The sequence below is a fragment of the Embiotoca jacksoni genome, unplaced genomic scaffold, assembly GCF_022577435.1.
Source record: "Embiotoca jacksoni isolate LCO1_2020_lvr unplaced genomic scaffold, fEmbJac1.0.p SCAF_7, whole genome shotgun sequence".
In the NCBI taxonomy this organism is placed as follows: Eukaryota; Metazoa; Chordata; class Actinopteri; family Embiotocidae; genus Embiotoca; species Embiotoca jacksoni.
This window is the reverse complement of record NW_027185425.1, coordinates 1,748,057-1,773,320: the sequence shown is the minus strand read 5'-3', so window position 1 is coordinate 1,773,320 and position 25,264 is coordinate 1,748,057. Positions and strand designations below refer to the sequence as shown.

Genomic DNA, 25,264 nt, shown 5'->3' with positions numbered 1-25,264 from the left:
CCATATATACAATTTGACTTGTAAGTAAAACTGCACATTTTACTGTGCAGCGCTTGCTAACATTAAATTTACTAAGACACGTTTCTTTAAATACATTTGGAAGAAATTAACCTTTTATGTGCATAAAAGCAGTCTTAGATCCTTAAATAGGAGCAAAATCAAAAGTTGTTTATATTTTTGTTGTGTGTTTATGTGTAAGTATATATGATACTAAACCAGCTCTAATCTTTTAATAATCAGCCATTAAGTCATTTGAGTGAAGTGCAACCTAAACTTATCCATGTGTATTTTTATCCTGTTGTCTAATTATGTAATGTAATAGCTACTAATTTGTACTGTACTGTACTATGAGAGGCAGTTATCAGTGCTCGTCCTGCAGGTTTTACAAACACAGGAAAGAATAAGCCAAAGTATCTTCCAATACGTTTTAAACGGGACATTTTCAAGAATCTTTATTCTTTACCGTTCATGTTCTTATAATCATCTGGTTCATGTCTGATTATGGTATGTTATGTATTACAATTAACTTAAAAAAAAAAAAAAAAGAACACAAAATGGTAATGAAAAATGCAAAAGCATCACAAATCACTTAACAGCTCATGAACTGGTCCACTTCCAAATCGCAAAACTTGACAGATCATTGACAAATTAAAAAACAATATTACTACCAAATCACTAAGGCAATATTGAGAGATATTTTTCTTCTGTAAACTTTTGAATGAAGTTAAGGAATCTGACATAGTGGAGCAGCATAGTTAATGAGATCACCTTAAAAGGTGAGTATATATCAAAGATATGCAATTTTTTTAAAAGACTTTGTTTACCTGAAATGTTCACAGATTTTTAGTGACTTTAAAACAAAATATACTTCCTTTAGGTATTTGGAGAGAATAAAAAAAAAAATCCCCCAAAAAGAAGTAAATTACAGAGTCTGACAAACAACATGGTTAAATCTAAAATAAACTGAACTCTGTTAAAATCATGTTTGTAAAGTTAAAGCATTTTCAGGACCAAAGAAATATTTTTGGCATGAAATCAAGGAATGTTACTGCATCAATGAGCTCTTTGTTTACAGTTATCGCATTACAAATAATCCAGCATTCATAATACAGAGTTCAACAGAACGATGAATAACAAATCTGATAAAATTATAGAAATATTAGTGTTTATGCTTTCATGGCATAAAAAGGAAGAGGTAGCCAGACATTAGAACATTTAAATTCACTGCAAAAATGACAAAATAAAAACCTTTTCCTTTCTGTAGGGATGAGACTGTAGTTAGTTACTCGGTTAGGTTGAGGAGCAACAGATAATAAAGAATAAATTATTAGAGGTTGTGTCCCTGAGCAACTTCTCACATGATCTGGTTGTTGTGGGTAAAACAAAAAAAAAATCCATCAGCAGCTGTTTTTCTTCTTGATTATAACGCACCACACAAAGCACCTGTGGTATTACTCCTTCAAAAGCATTTTACATCCCGTGGTCAATGTGCAGCAACACAATGCTCCCATTATGTGGGAATGTTTTTACTTTCACAGGATCGGGGGCCTCTGAATCAGGAGGGCATGCCTCTTCTATGACACGATCCACCAGAAAAAGGAGGCCGAGAAAGATCTGGCGCTTCTCTCGGGAATCGAGCGTCGGGTTAAAAACAGTCATTTCCTGCGCGGAAGGAAGGGGAGCGGCGAGTGTTGAGAAATCGACATTTCACTTCTGCTAACTGCAGTTATCCACACACTCGTGGGCCCTGGCGAACACCTCGTAGACGTTTACCAGCGGGAACATGGTGAGGGCTCCGACGAGGGAGCCGGTCTGGATGGAGATGCCGCACCACAGCAGGGCGGCGTGACCTGCGTCGTGAAGCAAAGTCCCGATCACCACCTTCAGGTAGGAGAAGAGGCCGGTGAAAATGATGCAGGAGATGACCTGCAGGGGGCGCAAACAGGTAGGTGGAGTCAGTGGGGGGGGGGGGGGGGGGGGGCAAAAAACAGGAAGAAGGACAGATGAAGCTGCTGGGTGTTAAAGACGGGTGAAGGACAGATGCATTTACCCGTGTGAATACTCATGGTTAGTTGGAGCATTCATATTAAAGTGTCATCAGTGAACATCTTAAATCATCATTATTAAAGGTTTTCAGTAATTAAGTTCAATTTGAGACATCTCACTCAATGTCCTGCTGCTCTTAAAAATAACAGTATAAACGTCGGCAATGGATTATGAACCTCAGTGGTATTTTTCCCGCTGACCAAAAGGAGTCCACGATCTTCCGTTAATCAAAACAGTTCCTGATTTGCCATTCTATACTCCAGACTACTATTTAGCCAGTGTTCTTGTGCCTGTTGCTAAAAGACAAACACCCGACAACTTTGGAGGTTTATTTTGTCAAAATCCAATACAAAAAAATACAAAAAAAATTCACCAAAACCGAAGGCCAGAAATGAATATTCCCACTCACCACTAACGCCACACCAGCGGGGTCTCCCAGGAGCGGCGGACAGGGGCTGAGTGCCGCTAACGCCATGAGATATGCAGCGAATACTCCGGCTGTTAAAGACAGGAAGCCCAGCCCTGTGGATGATCTGAAAGACAAGAGAGGAAGAAAAAAAGTGGTTGAAAATAAGTTTACAAAAAAATACTGAGCTCTAACACGTATTAAGGTGTTGAGCTCTGGATGAGGACGTGCATGTTCAGTCTTCTGCGTCCTCACCCGAGGACAAAAAACATGGCCAGAAAACAAGCCAGGGGGTTCGCGATGTTGCCGAGCACCACAGAGAGGTGAAAGGTCATGGTGCCGTAGGGCAGACAGTAGAAGCTCTGCACGGACGGGAGGACGCCGTTGGTGAGGGCGTTGGAGACGGCGAGCAGCGCCAGCAGGTAAATGTTCCGTCGTGTCCAAAATGTCTGAGCGGGCGGCTGTTCCTCCACCTGCACCTGCTCCTCGGACACCGGCGCCCCCCCGTCGTACAGCCGGTGAGTCTCTTCTCCGTTCTTTGCTTGGGCAGCTTTGTCGGACTCCTGCGGCGGCGTGTCCTGCAGGGACTGCGTCTGTCTTCGCGTCAACGCCAGGAAGCTCAGAGCCGAGACGGCCAGCATCACGAACAAGAACCAGAAGAAGTTCTGGGCGGGAAAGTTCTCTTTTAGATACTCCGGCGTCACCGTGCCGTTCACCGTTTTACACTCCAGCTTGCTGACGCCTTGTCCCAACGCCACGATACACGGGAACAAGGCGCTGAAGCCCTGGCCGACGAAGAAAGTACGAATGTATTCGGGCGGGTAACGAAACATAAAAGGCAGGAAGGTGACGTTGGACGTGCAGCAGACCAAAGACAGCAAAAACGTGAAGAGCAGGAACGGCAGCGACCTCTCTTCTCCTGCTACCGTGACGGTGTGCGACCAGAACACGGCCAAAAGAGCCGACGCCACCACGGCCAGCACCTGGATGCAGTGAATGACCAGGCGCTCGTTTAGATGTGCCGGAGCGCAGTGGTGCATGACGGTCACTGCTATCGGACCCAGGTTCCCAAACGCGATGAGCACCGAGATGTAGGCAGGCAGGTTCCAGCCTAAAGAAAAACACAAGAGCTAAATATCAGCTGTGGGAATAAGATAAAAAAAAAAAAAAAACACCACAATATTCACTACGATAATACAACAAATGTGACGGTGTTTGGTCGGGATGTTTGCTGATGTCGAGACTGATATACGGACATCTTTTTTTCTCTACGATAGTGGAATTTAAGTGTTATCATGTCTCCTCCGGTCCTGGCGGCCCACTTGGCAGATTCAGAAACTAAATGTGATGCTAATCAAAATGTACACATTCACTGGGCAAAACTCTGACAACGACTTAAACTTAAGTTCAAATCAGTCACCATTTTGGACCTGACTCAGCCTTTACTCATCCAAATATGAGCGAAGAGGTGGTGCGTGGGTGAAGCTGACGTGGGCCCAGTGAACCCCGGTTCCTGAAACCTGCAGGCAGCTGGCCTACTGTGCTGTTACCCACCTGTCACTCAAATGTTAAGCCTTAATATAATTAAAATTAGTGAGTTGAAAAAAATTATAATCTTTCCCCCAACATTTGCCATGATTGGGGAAATAAAGGTAGAGCTTATTTTGACATGCTTATTTCTGCCGTATGGACGAACTCAACTTTTTTTTTTTTTTTTGCATTCATGCGTCAGCTTCACTTTAAACTTAAAACACGCCATGTCTATTTCTGTGTCACAGTTTCTTTCAAACAAAACTGTTGACGAGAAGTGCCACCAGAAGAGAAAACTGGGACATAATTAAAACCTGTCACATCAGCAGAAATGTTCATTATGAGCCAATGCAGATGTTTTAATTCTTAAGCCTTTATCAGCCGATACCGATATGACATTGCTTGTGTTTTGGGATTCACGTGATTATTTTTGAATTGGCAGTTCTGCGTTTTGTATTTTCAGACTGCCAGACGCATCGCTTTTCTCCCGTTATTCATGTATTTGATCAATTATTGATGGACTAACTGTCTCACGTGTCTCATTTTGTAACTGATTGTTGCAGCCCGTTGCTTCAGAGTAAAGATGTTTGATATTGTGAGTTTAGTGCGTCAAGACACAAAACATGGCTTTTTCAATAAATTCAGCTCTAATAATGAGTACAGTTTACTAAATGGTTTTTTTTGTGTGTGTGCACCTGACTAAAATTCAATGTAAACAAACAAGAAACTTCTGGAGGGAGAAAATGATAGTTATGTGCGCATAATAGACATTTACTGATCATTTTACCAAACTACAACTGTCTTTAAATTCAGTTATTCAGCTTTTTAGAACAAAAAAAAAAAAAAAATCACATTTAGCCCACATGACAGACAAACCATGTGTACCTTACAGCTTATAAAAAAGCTATAAAATGCTATAAAAAAAATTTAATTGCACATAACTTGGCTGTTATAAAGACACTTAATCAAATCATCTGATTGCAGCTGTCGTAAAATTATGTAAGTTTTAACAACGTGTACTTGAAGTGTCGCTAATAAAATTGTCCATTATGCAACAGAATAATATTAACTGACTAACAGACAATTGGCAACATCTAGTGGCAATGTTGAGCAATGGATGAATAATTTGTGTCATTGTTTAATTAAATTTCTTTTTAAAGTACTTGTCAAATGTGAATAAATGTTTTTTTGTTTGTGTTTTTTTTTTTTTATAGTAAACTCCTAATTCTGGGGGTCCTGACTCAGTCAGACAAAGAAAGAAGAAGAAGTGAACAGGATAGATTTGTTGAATAAATTCAATATTTAAACAATATCATTTTCTGACTTTTTAACCGCTAAAAATGAAAATCACTTTTTCAAAAGAAATTTCTCAGACATGTGGACTGAGAAAACAATGTTTGGTTTCAGCTTCTTGGGATTTCTGTGGTCAGTTTGACAAAAATAAACTTTACAGCAAAGGAGCTCAGTGGAAAAACTACCATTTAAAAAAACAACAACTATGGGACCCCCAGAAATAAACACGTGTTAATAGATTAGTGTATTTTTTTTTTGTAGCTGGAGCAGCGACAGAAGAAGATCAAGCTTTTAACTACTCCAGCTAGATATTATTATTTAAATAAATACTCTATATTTTCCATGATGCTGACAGGATGTATATCTACAATATTAAGGGGTGCAATATTTCCCTCTGAAATGCACACGAGTAATTTAATGGCTGAAAAATGATAATAATAATAATAATAATAATAATAATAATAATAATATACTGAATTTATTAAGTGTAACCTCGTGCAGATACCAACAATAATCGTCACGTGGGAGTGTTCAGTTAAATGTGTAGCTGGCCGGCACCACCCAAAGACACGATTATACAACACAGATAATCCCAGCAGCATGAAGGAACATATATAATGGAAGAAAAGGTCCAACGAGGGAAAGCTTGGTGTGGTCTCCGGACGGAGAGGCACTGACCTTCGGGTAGCACCCTGACAACCACCGGCAGCTCGACCCACAGACTGTTCACCGATACCCAGGAGCCCATGGCGAACAGCGCCGTCAGCCCGTGGGTCACCGCGGTACTGCTCCACCAGCTGCCGCTCATGGTAGCGTCCTCTCCCGCCGAGACAACAGAGGAATACCCGGTAAGCAGTCGGATTTTTTTTAATTTTTTTTTTTTTTTTTTTTGAGTTGGGTCAAAGAGCCGGTGACGTGCGCTTTCACTCGCCGCAGTAACTTGGAGAATGGCGGACGCTTGCGCAAAAACGCCCGCCCCGTGAGTTGCATTCCGGGCCCCTCGTAATTTTTTAACTCAAGGTAAAAAAAAAAAAAAAAAGTTGTAATTTGAAGCAATTTAATTATGACCAGTAAAAGTTATATATAATAAATAAGCTACGACCTAGTGTTGTGATTTGCGAACACGGTTTTCTTCCCTCAAATCAAACGTAAACGCATTTACTGCATTCTCGGCCAGTTTATTCCCATGGTATCGAGCCTTTATCCGTTATTCTTACCCTGGTTATACAACACAAAGCAGATCCTAAGTGTGAAGTCGTACTTCAGCGGAACAAATGTTGACCTAACCAAACATCACGTCGATTCTGCTCATTGTTGTCAGGCTGGAGAGAAATTCAGTTGACGCGTTTTCATGCTGGAACTTGAAATTCCGATTACCGGTGAAGGCATCATCCTCAAAGGCGACCACCAGCTGACAAAAAAGTTCGTTTTCTGACCTGCTTACAACTGATGTGGGCTTAAGTACAACTTCAACTGAAGTTCCTCCCAGTACATCTTAGTCCTGTGACCTTTGGCACAGTGACCGCAATCAGCCCCTCGGCCTTCAGTGGCTCCTTATTTTCCTGAGCCCCTGCCAGTCAATGCTTTTATACTCATGAACCCGTTGACATTGTTATACGTGATGCAACCACAAGTGCCCATGTAAGATGACAAACACAAGGTCATTATGTGACTAGGGATCATGACATTTTGTAGCTTATCATAATAGATAGATATATACTTTATTAATCCCTCAGAGGGATTTTTTTTTATGGTACAGCAGCATAAAAAAAAGCACCTTCTATACAATAAAATAAGCTAAATAATATTAAATAATATTACACAAACTAACCTAAACAACAGTGCGATGAATTAGAATAAAAACAACATACAAAACAGCAGTGCAAGGGAGTTATTGTTGCGTGATGGATTTTGCCCGAGGTGATTTATTGTACAGTCTAATGGTTGATAAAGCAAATAAAAACAAAATATGAGCAATGCAGATGTTTATTTTGACAGAAGTTCATTTGATCTTTTTCAGGTCAGCAGTAGTTACAAACTGACCTCCACGTTATCACAATGGTTGCAATCTTGTAGATAAAAAAGATTTGTAGTTTTTTTTTTTTTAGCAACACAGTTACCTCTCAAGACATGATTTCAATACAGCAGCTTGTAAAGTAAGAAATTACTTTATACACAAAAATAAAAAGCATAAACAACAAACAATCTTGAAAACTAAATCATACATTATTCTGTGTTTGTGTGAAAAGGTTGTGTGCATTTTTAAAGAATAAATTCATATGAGGAAGTCACATGTTCACATTTCCTTCCCCTGCTCTCTTCTCCTAAATATCAAACAGTTAAACCTCTAAAGCGCTGCTGCTTTCCGTCTGACCAGCTGCAGCTTCTGCTGCATGTCGGAGCGCAGGTTTTGTTTTTGACCTTTTCGGCTCCAGAACGAGAGAGTACCCGGGTTTCACACGCGGAAGCGCCAGCTTCAGCTTCAACACCATTTGTGTGGTGTTATTGAAAGCGCAATTCAAATGTGGGTGTGTGTTCTGCAGAATCATTTTGTGGTAGAGCATCTCACAGCGCACCGCTTCCCATTTCTCAGCTCGGGATTTTCCGTCAAAACGCAGCATCATTTTATCGACGTCCGGCTGTGACTTGCACGGCCCTTCGTTTTTGTGCACTGTAGCGATGATGTAGTCCCGGTCCATGTTCTGCTTACGATCCTTTAGCTTCAACGCCTTTCCTTTTTTGCCCCTGAAACCTTTTTTCACCTGCGGATTGCAGTCTCCTTTTTGGAAGCTATTTTTACTGGGTCCGCTGGAGGAGCCATCGGAGCTGTTGCCAGAGGAGCCAAACAGGTCATCGTCGTCCTCGGAGCTGTCTGACGAAAATATATTTTGCGAGGAGCGCTTGGACGGCTTGTCAGGTCGATGCTTCTTGTACGGGTACGCGTGGCCGAAGGGATATTCCGCCATTAAGACGGAGAACGTGCAGCTGACCAACTGCAAGCTCAAATCTGTCGAAGGGACTTTGGAGAACGTTCCTCCCGGCAGAAAGTCCTTCAGGTGTTCCTCGGTGACGCCAGCAATCACCTTTATCGTCCTCTTCAAGCAAACTCGGATGAGGTCGCGATTTGTGTGCCACTGGCCGCAGTAACCGAACACTCCGTGAAAGGTTTTCTCCTGAAGGGGGAACTGCAGAAAAACGTTTGTGTCCTCCTCCGGTTCCAGCAGGGTTGAAGGATCTTTGGACCAATCGAGGAACTTTTGGTAGAGACAGAGTATGTACCGACTGAAGAGCGAGTACTCGCCTCCGCTCTTCAGAAGCTGCCAGTAAGGGCCGAGGATTTTGCAGTAAACGATGGCCAGGACGCACACGAGGCTCTGGATCACACAATCGTTGGCGTCTGCAGCAACGCTCTCCAGAATGATGTTCGGGCATTTGTCGTTTTTCAGCGACATCAAATCGGAGAGGAAGAGAGCGATCTCTTTGTGATGGTGAATGAGACCCGCTGCGGCCTCGAAGTAGTTGTTGAATCGGTTCGACCCATTCACTGCCAGTTTAGAGGGATTCTTCTTCTCCTCACAGAAAGCCACCCAGTATTTTCTGTAGTTCTGCTTGTTATCAGGGGTGCGATGGCTGAGGATGTCACTAGCCATGTGAATGTAGCGCGAAGTGGCGCTTTCTGGCATGTTCACAAGTTTAGAGAAGGTTGGAAGCTTATCGCGGCCGAGTTTCTCTCCCGCCGACAGAATTATATCTTTTTCAAAGTTCGTGATGTGCTGCTCGACGGCATCGTGCAAGTCGACGAGGAAATTGGCGTTGTGGTTTAAAAACACTACGGGCGAGATGAGTGAAACGTCTTCGCTCAGCGAGCCGATTTGTTTCTCAAACTCAAGCATGGCTGGATGCTCTTTGCACGTCAGCGTGTACTGGTTTTTCAGCAGCTCCAGGGACACTTGCTTGCACGCTGCGGTTTTCCCACCGTACACACCCGACAGCTTCTGGACGGACAGCATTGTGATGTCGAGGAGGGTCAGAGCTTCTCCTTTGCTGGCCGAGGCGTCATCTCCACTGTTGGTTACATCCACATCCCCGTCACTTCCGTCGCGTGCAGCCGCTTGCTCTCTCTGGGATACTTTTCTCACAATTTCAATTTCTCTGTTCATCTCAGGCTCCTCCCCTTGCATGATTTCACAGCTCTCGTGCTCCTCTTTGATTATAACTTTTTCATAATTGATGGCGTCATCTCTTTTCATGCGTTTCTTTAAAAGTCGAGGTGTTTTTTTCCGCACCAGTTCAAATGGATTTTGAAGCAGATTTTCCATCGCTGCGTTCCTCCTGTGACTTCTTGTTTCACAATTACGACAGTATAGTTTTAACTTTTTTATCTTGCCCCTGAGGGCTTTATACGCCTTTGTAATGTCCCCGTCCTCACAAAATTCGGGGTTGAAGTTTCTAAGCCAACTAACTATCATGACTGGTGAAATGATCTCCCTCGTGACAAAGTTGGTCAACTCGAGAATCAAGCCGTTGGTGACTTCAATTGACTGCGCCCGCTCTGAAAAATCCCTCATTTCCAAAAGATGTTGTCGTTCAACTCCAATGCTATCGCATATCGGACCGACAAAGTTGAAGTGGACGTCTGATCCCAGGAAGCTCAGCCTCGCGTCACTTCCCAGACTCAAAGTTGTTGCGACGCCTCTTTCAATCAAACGACGAAAGTCAGCGGAGTGACGGGCGGGGAAGATTTTCTTTAGCCAATCGACGATGGCAATCCATGGAAAATTATTGTCCTCTCTCATAAGCCCAACTTGAATCATAAGTCTGTTTTTACATGGGGCGGGTCCGAGCTCTAATCCTTCTCCTGACTGTGGACCAATGAAGTCTGCAACAAGCTTCCAATAGTACTCATCTCCTGAAACACAAAGATAGAGAAAACTTTTCTTCATTACGTGGAGAATCATCTCACATGATGATGAAAACTCGACTACACAAGTTTACTTACTCAGATTAGCTTCAGTTACAGCCGGTTTCCCACAGAGAGAAAAATCTTGACCTTCCTCCATTGTGTGCTGAAAGAGACACAGAAGATAATCTTCAATCCTCCGTATGTGGAAGCACAACAATTTCAAGAAAAACGGGATGTGTTGTAAGATGCACTGCTTTTTCTTGACTTGACAAGTCAGTTAAAATTGTGATTTGTGCTTTCAAAACCAACCATCACTTTTATATTAACTGTGAATGTTTTATTTGCATTGAAGTAAAAACATTTTTTTTTAATTTTTTAATAAAAAGACGTCATTTCCCATCATAATTTGCACCAACATCACCTCATCTTGTCCCCTTCGTCTGTTATGGTTTAAAGGTACATGAGTGAAGAATCAGCACCACCTGTTGTTTATCTGGAGGCGCTTAACTTGTAATATTCAATTGACAGCATTTTGATGAGCATCTATTGACATTAGGGGGGTGAAATTATTACATGCATGCTCGTTTCAGTGAGTTTTTTTTTTTTATTTTTTTTTAAATCATCTTCAGGGAGGGTCAGGGCCATAAAGGGAAGCACCACCCCCCCACCCCTCCACCTGCTCCCGCCACCCCTTGCACACGTTTCCCTCAAACTGGTATATGCACGAATGACATCGAGATAAACACCTATAAACATGACCTCACAGAATGAAAGAAGTGAACGTGTTAATGCTGCTACCCCCCTCCCCCTCACCCCTCTCACCCCACCACCTCCTCCCCCCCCAACGCAATGCTAACGTTAGCCTCGGGAGTAACTATTAGCATCAACTTCACTAACAGAAAATCCCGCACACTAAACTCCAACACTTCCGTTGAACAATATCTGCACAGAATAGCTGTGTTGCGTGCTGTAGCATTTCCAAATATTTTCACGTGTGCAAAGCGATAAAAGGAGCATTTAAAAAGCACAAGTTCTTACCTACAGACAACAAATAACCCCAAAAAAACAACAAAAAAAACCTCCAAAGCGCTCCTTCTCCGCGTCACAACAGCGCTGCTCGGTGATTGGATAGTTTTATGGACGACGCGTAGCCGTCGACGTCTCAGCCAATCACAGTGCGAGCGCGAAATGCATTGTGGGCCTACTTCCGAAGTATGGAGTTTCCGGTCTGTGTGGTTTGCTACTAGTAGCAGGTAATGTAAAAATAATTATGTATATATATATTTATTTTTTAACTTCAGAAAACGTTTCCGTTAATAATACTTTCTGCCGGCATATCAACACTTTTTATTTTATTTTATTTTTTATGTCGTACGTTTGGCGACTTGTGAACTCACCGTGACACGGTAGAGCTCCAACTGTAATTTATGCTCCAATTAAACTATGAATTAAACGTGATGATATTACCAATGTAAACTATATGATAGTATTTTTTATTTTTTTTTCACCACATAAAATTGTCGTCTGTTTAGAAACAATGGAGGATGCGCGCGCAGCTTGCAGATAGAAAACATTGGTAAATCAGTAAGTGTGTTGTCGCAGGATAAACCTTTACAGACGACTTGTAAACCAACGTGCAACCCCGTGCAGTTTCCTGAACTAACTTCTTATTGATATTACACAGATCTTTCCCTGAGGTGAAAGTACAGAACGACAGCTGTAACAACATAATGTGAATTTTCACACACAATTATACTCCAAACAGCCCCCCCAAAAAACAACAACAACAACAACCTCGATCAACAATCATAACATCTGACTTTTGCAGCCTTTCTAAAAATCAGTCATAAAGTTGCTGTCACCGTAACGTTTTATTTTAACCTATGTCTAAAACTAATAAATGCATTATTTTAAATGCAATGCCTTAGTTATATGACTGGATGTCAATAGTTAATAGCATACTATGTGCTTTAAGGGATTTCCTTTCATGAATTTCTGCATATTTTCCACCCATCAGTTTGATCATTTATGTGATTTGTTTCATCAAAAAGTCCTGATCACGTGGGAACCGACCAGAAGTCTCCTGTATTGTATTAGATTACACACCTGTGGAATTTGCTCTATTTTGAAATTTTCACTGTTTATTCCCAGTGAAGAGATTAAATCACGACTGATTTTACTCTGATTCTCTTTTCAGATGGTAATATTGTGACAGTGCCGTGCTGATGTCTGGTTTTCCTCACGGTAAAAAAATAAAATAAGAGAGCAGCCGCAATGGATGCCGCTGAAGCAGAAGCTTCAACCCAGAGTGAAAGAAAAGAGGAGAGTGCACCATCAGGTCCAGCAGAGGATGGACCGAAGTCAAAGAAAGCTTCTTTGAAAAGGACAAAAGACGCAAAAGCAAAGAAGTCAAAAAAGGCCCGAGTCTCCCGGCCCGCCCGGCTCGGCTACACGGTCCATCAGGGGGAAGATATGCTTCTCGTTATATCAAGTACTTCCCAGTATGAAGGTTCGGCCTGGACTCTCAAAAAGAAGGGAAGCAAAAAGAAGAAGGTAGCTAAAGGAAAGTTAAAAGCCAACCAGATTAAGAAAAAAAAGACAGTCCGTGCCAAACCGAAACTGGAGAGTAAACCCGTTATCAAGGAAGAAGAGGACGTGAACGTGTTTGTGCCTCAGAAAGAAGGCGACCACAGATGGGGAGACAGTTTGCCTGAGGAGGTGCTAATCAATATTTTTCGGATGGTGGTCATTCAGGATGGCGCTGTACCATTTCTATGCAGGTAGGATATCATAAATATCTTTGATTTGATGTCGCCGCGAATACGAAATAGTTCAATTTACAAGATTGACCTGACTGAAATAAAAGAAAATTCGAATTTGAAAACTAAAAATCTTGACTGATGTCAGACCACTGGGTGGCGTCGTCAGGCTGCTTTTCCTTTATTGTATTAAACACAAAGATGTTCACTTGACTCTGATAGATCAGCCAGCAGGTTACCAGCAAACACTCACATCTTAAAGGGCTGGAAACGCTGAACTCAACTTGTCGTTTTAGCTGAAACGGCTGCGGCAATACCAGGAAATAAAGTCTCTGATTAATGATAATATTAGTGAGATAGATAGATAGATAGATAGATAGATAGATAGATAGATAGATAGATACTTTATTAATCCCTCAAAGATAAATTGTTATGTTACAGCAGTATACAGGGCAAAGCAATAAAAATAAGGTAGTACAAAATATTAAATATAATAAAAAAAACAAATTAAATGCACATTGTATATAAATAAGAATAGAATCATATTAAATTAAGCTAAACAAAACAATATTGCAGTGAATTAAAACAAAACAAACAAACAGCAGTGCAACAGTGTTATTGTTGTGCGATCATGATATTAATTCAGCTGTAATTTGAGGATAAAAGTACGACATCTTCTTTTCCGTCTGTGTTGCAGGGTGGGGAGAGTCTGCCGTCTGTGGAACGCTGCCGCCTCCAGTCCGGTCCTGTGGCGCCGGGTGACCGTGGGTCACTGCTGGATCGCACCCGGGAGAAACCAGCTGCCCAGAACGGAGAACAAGATCAAAGACACCGTTAACTGGCTGGCACAGAACAGGTCTGTGGTATTAGTTTAGTTTAATGAGGAGGTTTGACTCGTATGCTGTAAGTTTAGGTTTTTGTTTATATGTTTGTTTATTTCTTGTTTTCTAGATTCTCCCAGCTGAGGGACTTCTCTCTCTGCCACTGGACAAAGAATGTTGACTTCACATTAGAGGTAATGAAAAAACAATCATCAGCATTTTTATCCCCCCCCCCCAAGTCTTTTGGATAAATTGTGCTTCATCAGTGTTAACACTTGTACTTGTGGTTTTTTTCTGTTCCGTATTCAGGTTGTTTCACAGTTCTGCCCTCACCTTCTCTCGCTGAAGCTTTCTTACTGCACAGGCCTGACAGCGAGGTCCTTCCACTGCCTCGGCCTGCACAGCCGCTCTCTGCAGAGCATCAATCTCCAGTATTCAGAGGTACGAGGACCAAATCAGAAGACAATATCATAGAAAATGTAATACACAGATGTTCTCCTACACTCATTAATGCCTATTACTTAAAGTGCACATTTCACTTTGGTGAGTTTAAGACTTGAACGTGAAATGGACCACAGTTTATGAACTTTTTTCAAATAAGCAGCGCTATTAAATGTTAAGAGGTAAACAAACTTTTATGAGAAAAAAAAAAAACATATCTGACACAAATATTACTCTAAACTAATTGATTTTAATTGTCTTAAATGTATCTGTTGGAGATCTCTTGAATATTTTGTTCCTCTTCTTTTCCTTTGTATGGTGGATGCACCCTAAAAGTTATAAGCTGTTGTCAACTCTTTACTTGACAGCTTCATGTTTTGAGTAGAAAAGGATCTTTAATTTTTATCTAGACATTGTCAAAATATTCAATGACACGCCAACATTTTCCTGTGAATGTAACCTTTTTCTCTCATCCAGGATGACACATCGAATTGTAAATTTATATGTAATACTTTTTGTGCTCTAGTTTCACGTTGAAGGACTCCTGGAGTACCTTGAAAATCACGGGACCCAGATCAGGCAAATTTTGTTCACTCATGGACTAAAGAATGATAAACTTCTGACTGCCATCACCGTAAGCTTCTTTTAACTCCATATGTTTTTTTCACATAGAGTCAAAGCCAACAAATACTGAGAATACTGCTTTTGTTTTTCCAGAGGGGATGCTGTCCTGATTTGGAGTTTTTGGAGGTCAATACAAAGCTTGATAGCAAAGACTCTGAACTTCCTGTTTGCATCCAGGCACTACAGATGGCATGCCCGAAACTCAAGGTACTGTAGCCATATGCAAATGGTGCTAATTGACTCATTATTGATTTTAAGTCAAATGTAGCAGTTACCAGCTTTTCAAATGTTTTACTTTGTCATACAATTTTGTTAACTGATGATTTTGGGAATTTTGACAAAACAAGGTATCTGAAACTGTCACGATGAGCTTTAGCACAATATAAATGAATATAAAGACAATTGGTTATTATGTATATATTATAAAGACTCATCTCTTTCCTGGGCATTACCTTTGTTCCTGTAATGACTTTTCAACCATGGAGCTTATTTGCATATTTTCCCATCAGACCTTCCGGATGCTGAACGTCAGACCTCTGCACAAGACAATGCGCAGCGCTGCAGATTCGACGCCAGGCTTCCCGTTGCTGGAGGAACTGTGTATCGCAACAACGTCTTATTCCTACATGAACGACAAAGATTTGTGCGACATTCTCTTCGGCTCGACGCGACTGCGGGTGCTGGACCTGCGCGGCTGTTCGCGAATCACGCCGTCTGGTCTCGCAGCATTACCGTGTCATGGTGAGCCGGAGTCACAAGATTTATACTTAAGTAACAATGTTTCTGAATTTACACCCAACAGCCCGTTTATTAACCAGACCTCCTTTCTTTTTCTGACTGGTTCGGCAGAGCTTGAGTGTCTCTTCTGGGGACAATATTTCAGCAGCCATATTGGTCTGTCAGCACCGAAGAAGGGACTTCACATGGTGACCCAGAAGTGGAGTCAGACTCTGCAACAGCTCGACATCGCAAATCAGCTCTTCACTGAGGAGGACTTGGAGTTGGCGATGAGCTACCTCGCTCAGGCAACTGAGGCAGATACACTGCGCTCACTCAACCTCAGCGGGACCAGGATCACACCAAGTGCCCTGAGGTACTCAGTGTGTAGTTTTAACTCCTTAACTCCACCTGTACAAATAATTCAGCAAACTGTTTTATGAAACAATGCGCAAGAATCGAGCGTTCACGTTTTAAAATGCTGTTTATTATTGTATGTGTTCATCACTTTGCAGGCCAGTCATCGGACAAGGGACTTCTCTAGACTACCTCAACCTTTCATCCTGCCGCTATCTGCCAAGAGGAGTGAAGAGAATTTACCGAGGCCAAGAAGACATTCGCCAGCTGCTGGACAGACTGGAGTAGATCTCGTGTGATTCCAGAAATCACTCACAACATTTTATGTAACACCAGGTTGTTTGTGAGTTGTATTGTTTGGATAAAGTGGTGTATTTTACCCTCAGTTGTTTTGTAAATATGTATATAGTCATTTAAAACCACTTGCCAGAAAGCAGAAATCAAATGTGAGAATACCTGTTGGTACTGTATTAATGTCAGTTAAGTCTGCCTTTATTTTGAAACACATCCATTCCACTAATTCTGTCTAGAAAAACCATAACGTTGACACTGACTTGCTGAATTTGAATGCCTGTATAAAGATCGTCTGAGTTCCAAAGCCACAAAGACATTTATTTGTGTTTATTTGGAATTCTTGGACATAATTTTTGCCTTTTTTTTTTCTTCCTTTATTTGTTTTTACAACAGCAACAACAATATGTCAAGAATGATTTTAAATCAAAAAGAAATGTTCAACATGTCACTATTAAGTAAAGCCTGTCTTTGTCTTTCTTTCCACCAGAGAGCGCTGCACTCTCAAGCTAAATTTACAAATTAACCAAATGGGGCTTGTCAAACCAAATAAATACAATTGTTGGAGACAAAGTGAAGAGTTGACAAATGAAGCACTATTGTTAGAAACTACAAATGTGGACATTTAATTTCCTTTGTTGTTGAATTGGAACTATTTACCAGCCCTGGTCACAACTCTCCATCTGAACATGAATTTCCATAAATGTAAAGTCATTTCGATAAAAATGTAAAAAAAAAAAAAAAGACCAGGTATAGGATTCTTTTCACCTATTTATTGGGACACCTGTCAAAAGCAAGAAAAATAGCAAAATACAATTTGACTGTTTACCAGTTAGTCACAGTTGATCCATAAAAAGTTACTTTCATTTTACTCAAATTTGAATCCCATAAAAAACACAACAGATTCCTGTAGGAGAGGGTTTTTGCCCAAATGTATGACAATTATCCAGCCTTTATAGGTGATCTGAACCCCATCTTGTTACATCAGTGTAAAAACAACCAAACGTCACAATAACATCAACATAAACCAGGAAAAGCAATTATGATTAATCCAAAATGTGTCTACGTAATCAAAGACAATCAGAATTAGGTAAAGAACCAAGACAAAAACACAATGCCACATACAGTATATAGTATGTTTCAATTTTGACTTGGTGAAAACTTTTAACCGAAAGACATTAGCATCGAAAATTTGCTTGAATCCACTTCCTTCCAATTTTTCAACAGCATTTATTTATCTGTCTAGATTTTGGAAAGGACAACTTAGAAAATATTTTGTAATCAACATAAAAAAGTACTATCTCTAATTTAAGGAAAAGAAAATTCACTTGCGCAATGGAAGTAAACTGAGTCCTGTTTTGGGATCTGTAACACACCTCTCAACCAGTTGGACATATGTGAGGTTCTCGTGAGTGTTGGGGTCAAAGAAGCCCTTGGTGTCTTCATTAGTATTGGACAGAATCTGGTTCATTTCTTCATCAAAGTAGCCTCTTTGGTATGCCACCTGTACAGGAACTCTGTGACTGTACACTGGGTCAATAATACCTCCTGTGGCAATCTGTGCTTCAAGGAGACGAATTCCATGCTCTTTCACAATAAGGTCTTTTTTCAAGGCCTGGAACAGAGAAATTGTGTTTCCAGTGTAGGGATCTTTGTATCCTGTAACTGCTCTTTCGGCTGAAATCAGTTTCCGTTTCCACTCACTGCCAATCAATCTTTGAGCCACAGCTTCCTCTACGGAAAGTTTCTTGTTGTTCACTGGATCAATGACAAACCCGGTGGCAGCTTGTGCCTCCAGCAGAACCATAGAGGTACCAGGAGTCAGCAGGCCTTTGCTTTTGGCTTTGTAGATGCTCAAGGTCTGTTTGGTGGACTGGATGTACACTCCTGCAATACTGTTGGTGCCCTCGAGGTACTTGCGCACTGAGTTCATTTCACTTACTTCCGTCACTGTGACTTTTCCAGCGTTCAGATCCTTGTAGAGTTTCTCATCAATGATTTTTGATTCAAGCAGCTCTGTAGCAGTGACATCTTTTCTAATTCCATGGAAGTTTCCAACTTGACTCTTCTCTGTGGTTGTTGTGGTGATGGTAGTTTTTGTGGTGCTGCTGTCCACCTTTGTCTCGGGTGGTTGGCATGTTACCATTGATGATGAGGTTGTTGTGGTCTGTTGTTCAATGATTGTCAGGATGGATTTCAAAAAACCCTCGATTCCGATTGATCCAGCCTTGTATTGTTGCACAAGATCTCTCCTCTTGTCCTCAGTGATGTACTTGGAGTAGAGCAGATCCCACAGAGACACTGTTGTTCCTCTGTATTTTCCTCCTGCACTGGTTGTTGTTGTTGATTTCAGGATGAGTTTTGTTGCCTCATCAACAAAGAAATAAAACTCCCCTTTCTTCACGATGACGAGTAAACTGAGTCCTGTTTCGGGATCTGTAACACACCTCTCGACCAGGTTGAGATAAGTGAGGTTCTCTTGAGTGTTGGGATCAAAGAAGCCCTTGGTGTCATCATCAGGATCAGACAAAATCTGGTTCATTTCTTCATCAAAGTAGCCTCTTTGGTATGCCACCTGTACAGGAACTCTGTGACTGTACACTGGGTCAATAATACCTCCTGTGGCAATCTGTGCTTCAAGGAGACGAATCCCATGATCTTTCACAATAAGGTCTTTTTTCAAGGCCTGGAACAGAGAAATTGTGTTTCCAGTGTAGGGATCCGTGTATCCTGTAACTGCTCTTTCGGCTGAAATCAGTTTCTGTTTCCACTCACTGCCAACCACTGTTTGAGCCACAGCTTCCTCTACGGAAAGTTTCTTGTTGTTCACTGGATCAATGACAAACCCGGTGGCAGCTTGGGCCTCCAGCAGAACCAGAGAAGTACCAGGAGTCAGCAGGCCTTTGCTTTTGGCTTCATAGATGCTCAAGGTCTGTTTGGTGGACTGGATGTACACTCCTGCAATACTGTTGGTGCCCTCGAGGTATTTGCGCACTGAGTTCATTTCACTTACTTCCGTCACTGTGACTTTTCCAGCGTTCAGATCCTTGTAGAGTTTCTCATCAATGATTTTTGATTCAAGCAGCTCTGTAGCAGTGACATCTTTTCTAATTCCATGGAAGTTTCCAACTTGACTCTTCTCTGTGGTTGTTGTGGTGATGGTAGTTTTTGTGGTGCTGCTGTCCACCTTTGTCTCGGGTGGTTGGCATGTTACCATTGATGATGAGGTTGTTGTGGTCTGTTGTTCAATGATTGTCAGGATGGATTTAAAAAAACCCTCGATTCCGATTGACCCAGCCTTGTATTGTTGCACAAGATCTCTCCTCTTGTCCTCAGTGATGTACTTGGAGTAGAGCAGATCCCACAGAGACACTGTTGTTCCTCTGTATTTTCCTCCTGCACTGGTTGTTGTTGTTGATTTCAGGATGAGTTTTGTTGCCTCGTCAACAAAGAAATAAAACTCCCCTTTCTTCACGATGACGAGTAAACTGAGTCCTGTTTCGGGATCTGTAACACACCTCTCGACCAGGTTGAGATAAGTGAGGTTCTCTTGAGTGTTGGGATCAAAGAAGCCCTTGGTGTCATCATCAGGATCAGACAAAATCTGGTTCATTTCTTCATCAAAGTAGCCTCTTTGGTATGCCACCTGTACAGGAACTCTGTGACTGTACACTGGGTCAATAATACCTCCTGTGGCAATCTGTGCTTCAAGGAGACGAATCCCATGATCTTTCACAATAAGATCTTTTTTCAAGGCCTGGAACAGAGAAATTGTGTTTCCAGTGTAGGGATCCGTGTATCCTGTAACTGCTCTTTCGGCTGAAATCAGTTTCTGTTTCCACTCACTGCCAACCACTGTTTGAGCCACAGCTTCCTCTACGGAAAGTTTCTTGTTGTTCACTGGGTCAATGACAAACCCGGTGGCAGCTTGGGCCTCCAGCAGAACCAGAGAAGTACCAGGAGTCAGCAGGCCTTTGCTTTTGGCTTCGTAGATGCTCAAGGTCTGTTTGGTGGACTGGAGGTACACTCCTGCAATACTGTTGGTGCCCTCGAGGTACTTGCGCACTGAGTTCATTTCACTTACTTCCGTCACTGTGACTTTTCCAGCGTTCAGATCCTTGTAGAGTTTCTCATCAATGATTTTTGATTCAAGCAGCTCTGTAGCAGTGACATCTTTTCTAATTCCATGGAAGTTTCCAACTTGACTATTCTCTGTGGTTGTTGTGGTGATGGTAGTTTTTGTGGTGCTGCTGTCCACCTTTGTCTCGGGTGGTTGGCATGTTACCATTGATGATGAGGTTGTTGTGGTCTGTTGTTCAATGATTGTCAGGATGGATTTCAAAAAACCCTCGATTCCGATTGACCCAGCCTTGTATTGTTGCACAAGATCTCTCCTCTTGTCCTCAGTGATGTACTTGGAGTAGAGCAGATCCCACAGAGACACTGTTGTTCCTCTGTATTTTCCTCCTGCACTGGTTGTTGTTGTTGATTTCAAGATGAGTTTTGTTGCCTCGTCAACAAAGAAATAAAACTCCCCTTTCTTCACGATGACGAGTAAACTGAGTCCTGTTTCGGGATCTGTAACACACCTCTCGACCAGGTTGAGATAAGTGAGGTTCTCTTGAGTGTTGGGATCAAAGAAGCCCTTGGTGTCATCATCAGGATCAGACAAAATCTGGTTCATTTCTTCATCAAAGTAGCCTCTTTGGTATGCCACCTGTACAGGAACTCTGTGACTGTACACTGGGTCAATAATACCTCCTGTGGCAATCTGTGCTTCAAGGAGACGAATCCCATGATCTTTCACAATAAGATCTTTTTTCAAGGCCTGGAACAGAGAAATTGTGTTTCCAGTGTGGGGATCTTTGTATCCTGTAACTGCTCTTTCGGCTGAAATCAGTTTCTGTTTCCACTCACTGCCAACCACTCTTTGAGCCACAGCTTCCTCTACGGAAAGTTTCTTGTTGTTCACTGGATCAATGACAAACCCGGTGGCAGCTTGGGCCTCCAGCAGAACCAGAGAAGTACCAGGAGTCAGCAGGCCTTTGCTTTTGGCTTCGTAGATGCTCAAGGTCTGTTTGGTGGACTGGAGGTACACTCCTGCAATACTGTTGGTGCCCTCGAGGTACTTGCGCACTGAGTTCATTTCACTTATTTCCGTCACTGTGACTTTTCCAGCGTTCAGATCCTTGTAGAGTTTCTCATCAATGATTTTTGATTCAAGCAGCTCTGTAGCAGTGACATCTTTTCTAATTCCATGGAAGTTTCCAACTTGACTCTTCTCTGTGGTTGTTGTGGTGATGGTAGTTTTTGTGGTGCTGCTGTCCACCTTTGTCTCGGGTGGTTGGCATGTTACCATTGATGATGAGGTTGTTGTGGTCTGTTGTTCAATGATTGTCAGGATGGATTTAAAAAAAACCTCTATTCCGATTGACCCAGCCTTGTATTGTTGCACAAGATCTCTCCTCTTGTCCTCAGTGATGTACTTGGAGTAGAGCAGATCCCACAGAGACACTGTTGTTCCTCTGTATTTTCCTCCTGCACTGGTTGTTGTTGTTGATTTCAGGATGAGTTTTGTTGCCTCGTCAACAAAGAAATAAAACTCCCCTTTCTTCACGATGACGAGTAAACTGAGTCCTGTTTCGGGATCTGTAACACACCTCTCGACCAGGTTGAGATAAGTGAGGTTCTCTTGAGTGTTGGGATCAAAGAAGCCCTTGGTGTCATCATCAGGATCAGACAAAATCTGGTTCATTTCTTCATCAAAGTAGCCTCTTTGGTATGCCACCTGTACAGGAACTCTGTGACTGTACACTGGGTCAATAATACCTCCTGTGGCAATCTGTGCTTCAAGGAGACGAATCCCATGATCTTTCACAATAAGATCTTTTTTCAAGGCCTGGAACAGAGAAATTGTGTTTCCAGTGTAGGGATCCGTGTATCCTGTAACTGCTCTTTCGGCTGAAATCAGTTTCTGTTTCCACTCACTGCCAACCACTGTTTGAGCCACAGCTTCCTCTACGGAAAGTTTCTTGTTGTTCACTGGGTCAATGACAAACCCGGTGGCAGCTTGGGCCTCCAGCAGAACCAGAGAAGTACCAGGAGTCAGCAGGCCTTTGCTTTTGGCTTCGTAGATGCTCAAGGTCTGTTTGGTGGACTGGAGGTACACTCCTGCAATACTGTTGGTGCCCTCGAGGTACTTGCGCACTGAGTTCATTTCACTTACTTCCGTCACTGTGACTTTTCCAGCGTTCAGATCCTTGTAGAGTTTCTCATCAATGATTTTTGATTCAAGCAGCTCTGTAGCAGTGACATCTTTTCTAATTCCATGGAAGTTTCCAACTTGACTCTTCTCTGTGGTTGTTGTGGTGATGGTAGTTTTTGTGGTGCTGCTGTCCACCTTTGTCTCGGGTGGTTGGCATGTTACCATTGATGATGAGGTTGTTGTGGTCTGTTGTTCAATGATTATCAGGATGGATTTCAAAAAACCCTCAATTCCGATTGACCCAGCCTTGTATTGTTGCACAAGATCTCTCCTCTTGTCCTCAGTGATGTACTTGGAGTAGAGCAGATCCCACAGAGACACTGTTGTTCCTCTGTATTTTCCTCCTGCACTGGTTGTTGTTGTTGATTTCAGGATGAGTTTTGTTGCCTCGTCAACAAAGAAATAAAACTCCTCTTTCTTCACGATGACGAGTAAACTGAGTCCTGTTTCGGGATCTGTAACACACCTCTCGACCAGGTTGAGATAAGTGAGGTTCTCTTGAGTGTTGGGATCAAAGAAGCCCTTGGTGTCATCATCAGGATCAGACAAAATCTGGTTCATTTCTTCATCAAAGTAGCCTCTTTGGTATGCCACCTGTACAGGAACTCTGTGACTGTACACTGGGTCAATAATACCTCCTGTGGCAATCTGTGCTTCAAGGAGACGAATCCCATGATCTTTCACAATAAGATCTTTTTTCAAGGCCTGGAACAGAGAAATTGTGTTTCCAGTGTGGGGATCTTTGTATCCTGTAACTGCTCTTTCGGCTGAAATCAGTTTCTGTTTCCACTCACTGCCAACCACTCTTTGAGCCACAGCTTCCTCTACGGAAAGTTTTTTGTTGTTCACTGGATCAATGACAAACCCGGTGGCAGCTTGGGCCTCCAGCAGAACCAGAGAAGTACCAGGAGTCAGCAGGCCTTTGCTTTTGGCTTCGTAGATGCTCAAGGTCTGTTTGGTGGACTGGAGGTACACTCCTGCAATACTGTTGGTGCCCTCGAGGTACTTGCGCACTGAGTTCATTTCACTTACTTCCGTCACTGTGACTTTTCCAGCGTTCAGATCCTTGTAGAGTTTCTCATCAATGATTTTTGATTCAAGCAGCTCTGTAGCAGTGACATCTTTTCTAATTCCATGGAAGTTTCCAACTTGACTCTTCTCTGTGGTTGTTGTGGTGATGGTAGTTTTTGTGGTGCTGCTGTCCACCTTTGTCTCGGGTGGTTGGCATGTTACCATTGATGATGAGGTTGTTGTGGTCTGTTGTTCAATGATTATCAGGATGGATTTCAAAAAACCCTCAATTCCGATTGACCCAGCCTTGTATTGTTGCACAAGATCTCTCCTCTTGTCCTCAGTGATGTACTTGGAGTAGAGCAGATCCCACAGAGACACTGTTGTTCCTCTGTATTTTCCTCCTGCACTGGTTGTTGTTGTTGATTTCAGGATGAGTTTTGTTGCCTCGTCAACAAAGAAATAAAACTCCCCTTTCTTCACGATGACGAGTAAACTGAGTCCTGTTTCGGGATCTGTAACACACCTCTCGACCAGGTTGAGATAAGTGAGGTTCTCTTGAGTGTTGGGATCAAAGAAGCCCTTGGTGTCATCATCAGGATCAGACAAAATCTGGTTCATTTCTTCATCAAAGTAGCCTCTTTGGTATGCCACCTGTACAGGAACTCTGTGACTGTACACTGGGTCAATAATACCTCCTGTGGCAATCTGTGCTTCAAGGAGACGAATCCCATGATCTTTCACAATAAGATCTTTTTTCAAGGCCTGGAACAGAGAAATTGTGTTTCCAGTGTGGGGATCTTTGTATCCTGTAACTGCTCTTTCGGCTGAAATCAGTTTCTGTTTCCACTCACTGCCAACCACTCTTTGAGCCACAGCTTCCTCTACGGAAAGTTTCTTGTTGTTCACTGGATCAATGACAAACCCGGTGGCAGCTTGGGCCTCCAGCAGAACCAGAGAAGTACCAGGAGTCAGCAGGCCTTTGCTTTTGGCTTCGTAGATGCTCAAGGTCTGTTTGGTGGACTGGAGGTACACTCCTGCAATACTGTTGGTGCCCTCGAGGTACTTGCGCACTGAGTTCATTTCACTTATTTCCGTCACTGTGACTTTTCCAGCGTTCAGATCCTTGTAGAGTTTCTCATCAATGATTTTTGATTCAAGCAGCTCTGTAGCAGTGACATCTTTTCTAATTCCATGGAAGTTTCCAACTTGACTATTCTCTGTGGTTGTTGTGGTGATGGTAGTTTTTGTGGTGCTGCTGTCCACCTTTGTCTCGGGTGGTTGGCATGTTACCATTGATGATGAGGTTGTTGTGGTCTGTTGTTCAATGATTGTCAGGATGGATTTCAAAAAACCCTCGATTCCGATTGACCCAGCCTTGTATTGTTGCACAAGATCTCTCCTCTTGTCCTCAGTGATGTACTTGGAGTAGAGCAGATCCCACAGAGACACTGTTGTTCCTCTGTATTTTCCTCCTGCACTGGTTGTTGTTGTTGATTTCAGGATGAGTTTTGTTGCCTCGTCAACAAAGAAATAAAACTCCCCTTTCTTCACGATGACGAGTAAACTGAGTCCTGTTTCGGGATCTGTAACACACCTCTCGACCAGGTTGAGATAAGTGAGGTTCTCTTGAGTGTTGGGATCAAAGAAGCCCTTGGTGTCATCATCAGGATCAGACAAAATCTGGTTCATTTCTTCATCAAAGTAGCCTCTTTGGTATGCCACCTGTACAGGAACTCTGTGACTGTACACTGGGTCAATAATACCTCCTGTGGCAATCTGTGCTTCAAGGAGACGAAT

General features: G+C 42.3%; 4 protein-coding genes across 8 annotated transcripts in view; 1 reads left to right on the top strand and 3 right to left on the bottom strand.

The window, feature by feature from the left end:
- Positions 1-421: 421 nt before the first annotated feature.
- On the bottom strand, positions 422-6,083 carry slc52a2 (solute carrier family 52 member 2). Its single transcript, XM_069176274.1, has 4 exons — positions 5,954-6,083; positions 2,708-3,563; positions 2,456-2,579; positions 422-1,926 (listed from the first exon to the last, which is right to left on the bottom strand). The coding sequence occupies exons 1-4, from the start codon at positions 6,081-6,083 to the stop codon at positions 1,717-1,719; spliced, it is 1,320 nt and encodes a 439-aa protein (XP_069032375.1). The 3' UTR covers positions 422-1,716.
- Positions 6,038-16,861, top strand: fbxl6 (F-box and leucine-rich repeat protein 6). Of its 4 annotated transcripts, none has more exons than XM_069176271.1 (10): positions 6,038-6,123; positions 12,376-12,958; positions 13,635-13,793; positions 13,889-13,952; positions 14,068-14,199; positions 14,726-14,833; positions 14,917-15,030; positions 15,333-15,564; positions 15,673-15,916; positions 16,056-16,861. In XM_069176271.1, exons 2-10 carry the CDS (start codon positions 12,453-12,455, stop codon positions 16,183-16,185), a joined length of 1,689 nt encoding a protein of 562 aa, XP_069032372.1. In that variant the 5' UTR covers positions 6,038-6,123; positions 12,376-12,452; the 3' UTR covers positions 16,186-16,861. The 4 variants fall into 4 exon arrangements, with proteins under 4 accessions (XP_069032372.1, XP_069032371.1, XP_069032374.1 ...); XM_069176270.1 differs by lacking the exon at positions 6,038-6,123 and adding an exon at positions 11,385-11,431; XM_069176273.1 differs by lacking the exon at positions 6,038-6,123 and adding an exon at positions 11,711-11,754.
- LOC138214951 (uncharacterized) lies at positions 7,248-11,279 on the bottom strand. 2 transcript variants are annotated; one of them, XM_069176812.1, is made up of 3 exons: positions 11,217-11,279; positions 10,275-10,341; positions 7,248-10,184 (listed from the first exon to the last, which is right to left on the bottom strand). In XM_069176812.1, the coding sequence occupies exons 2-3, from the start codon at positions 10,333-10,335 to the stop codon at positions 7,615-7,617; spliced, it is 2,631 nt and encodes an 876-aa protein (XP_069032913.1). In that variant the 5' UTR covers positions 10,336-10,341; positions 11,217-11,279; the 3' UTR covers positions 7,248-7,614. The 2 variants fall into 2 exon arrangements, with proteins under 2 accessions (XP_069032913.1, XP_069032914.1); XM_069176813.1 differs by having other exon boundaries at positions 11,221-11,278.
- Positions 16,862-16,941: 80 nt separating the features above from the next.
- The window catches only part of eppk1 (epiplakin 1), a 33,485-nt gene continuing 25,162 nt past the window's right edge, over positions 16,942-25,264 (bottom strand). The window contains exon 3 of the mRNA XM_069176253.1: positions 16,942-25,264. This exon is cut by the window's right edge and continues 21,095 nt beyond it. Within this exon, the coding sequence (XP_069032354.1) occupies positions 17,513-25,264 (7,752 nt within the window). The 3' untranslated portion in view covers positions 16,942-17,512.

Excerpts from the sequence above, each read along its gene's own strand:
- slc52a2 (XM_069176274.1), bottom strand. The coding sequence starts at position 6,083 with ATGAGCGGCAGCTGGTGGAGCAGTACCGCGGTGACCCACGGGCTGACG. Across the intron at positions 3,564-5,953 it reads TGTCAGGGTGCTACCCGAAG|GCTGGAACCTGCCTGCCTAC; the intron begins GTCAGTGCCTCT and ends GTTTTTCTTTAG. Across the intron at positions 2,580-2,707 it reads GCCATGTTTTTTGTCCTCGG|ATCATCCACAGGGCTGGGCT; the intron begins GTGAGGACGCAG and ends CTTGTCTTTCAG.
- LOC138214951 (XM_069176812.1), bottom strand. The coding sequence starts at position 10,335 with ATGGAGGAAGGTCAAGATTTTTCTCTCTGTGGGAAACCGGCTGTAACT. Across the intron at positions 10,185-10,274 it reads TGTAACTGAAGCTAATCTGA|GAGATGAGTACTATTGGAAG; the intron begins GTAAGTAAACTT and ends TTTGTGTTTCAG.
- fbxl6 (XM_069176271.1), top strand. The coding sequence starts at position 12,453 with ATGGATGCCGCTGAAGCAGAAGCTTCAACCCAGAGTGAAAGAAAAGAG. Across the intron at positions 15,565-15,672 it reads CGCAGCATTACCGTGTCATG|AGCTTGAGTGTCTCTTCTGG; the intron begins GTGAGCCGGAGT and ends CTGGTTCGGCAG. Across the intron at positions 15,917-16,055 it reads ATCACACCAAGTGCCCTGAG|GCCAGTCATCGGACAAGGGA; the intron begins GTACTCAGTGTG and ends ATCACTTTGCAG.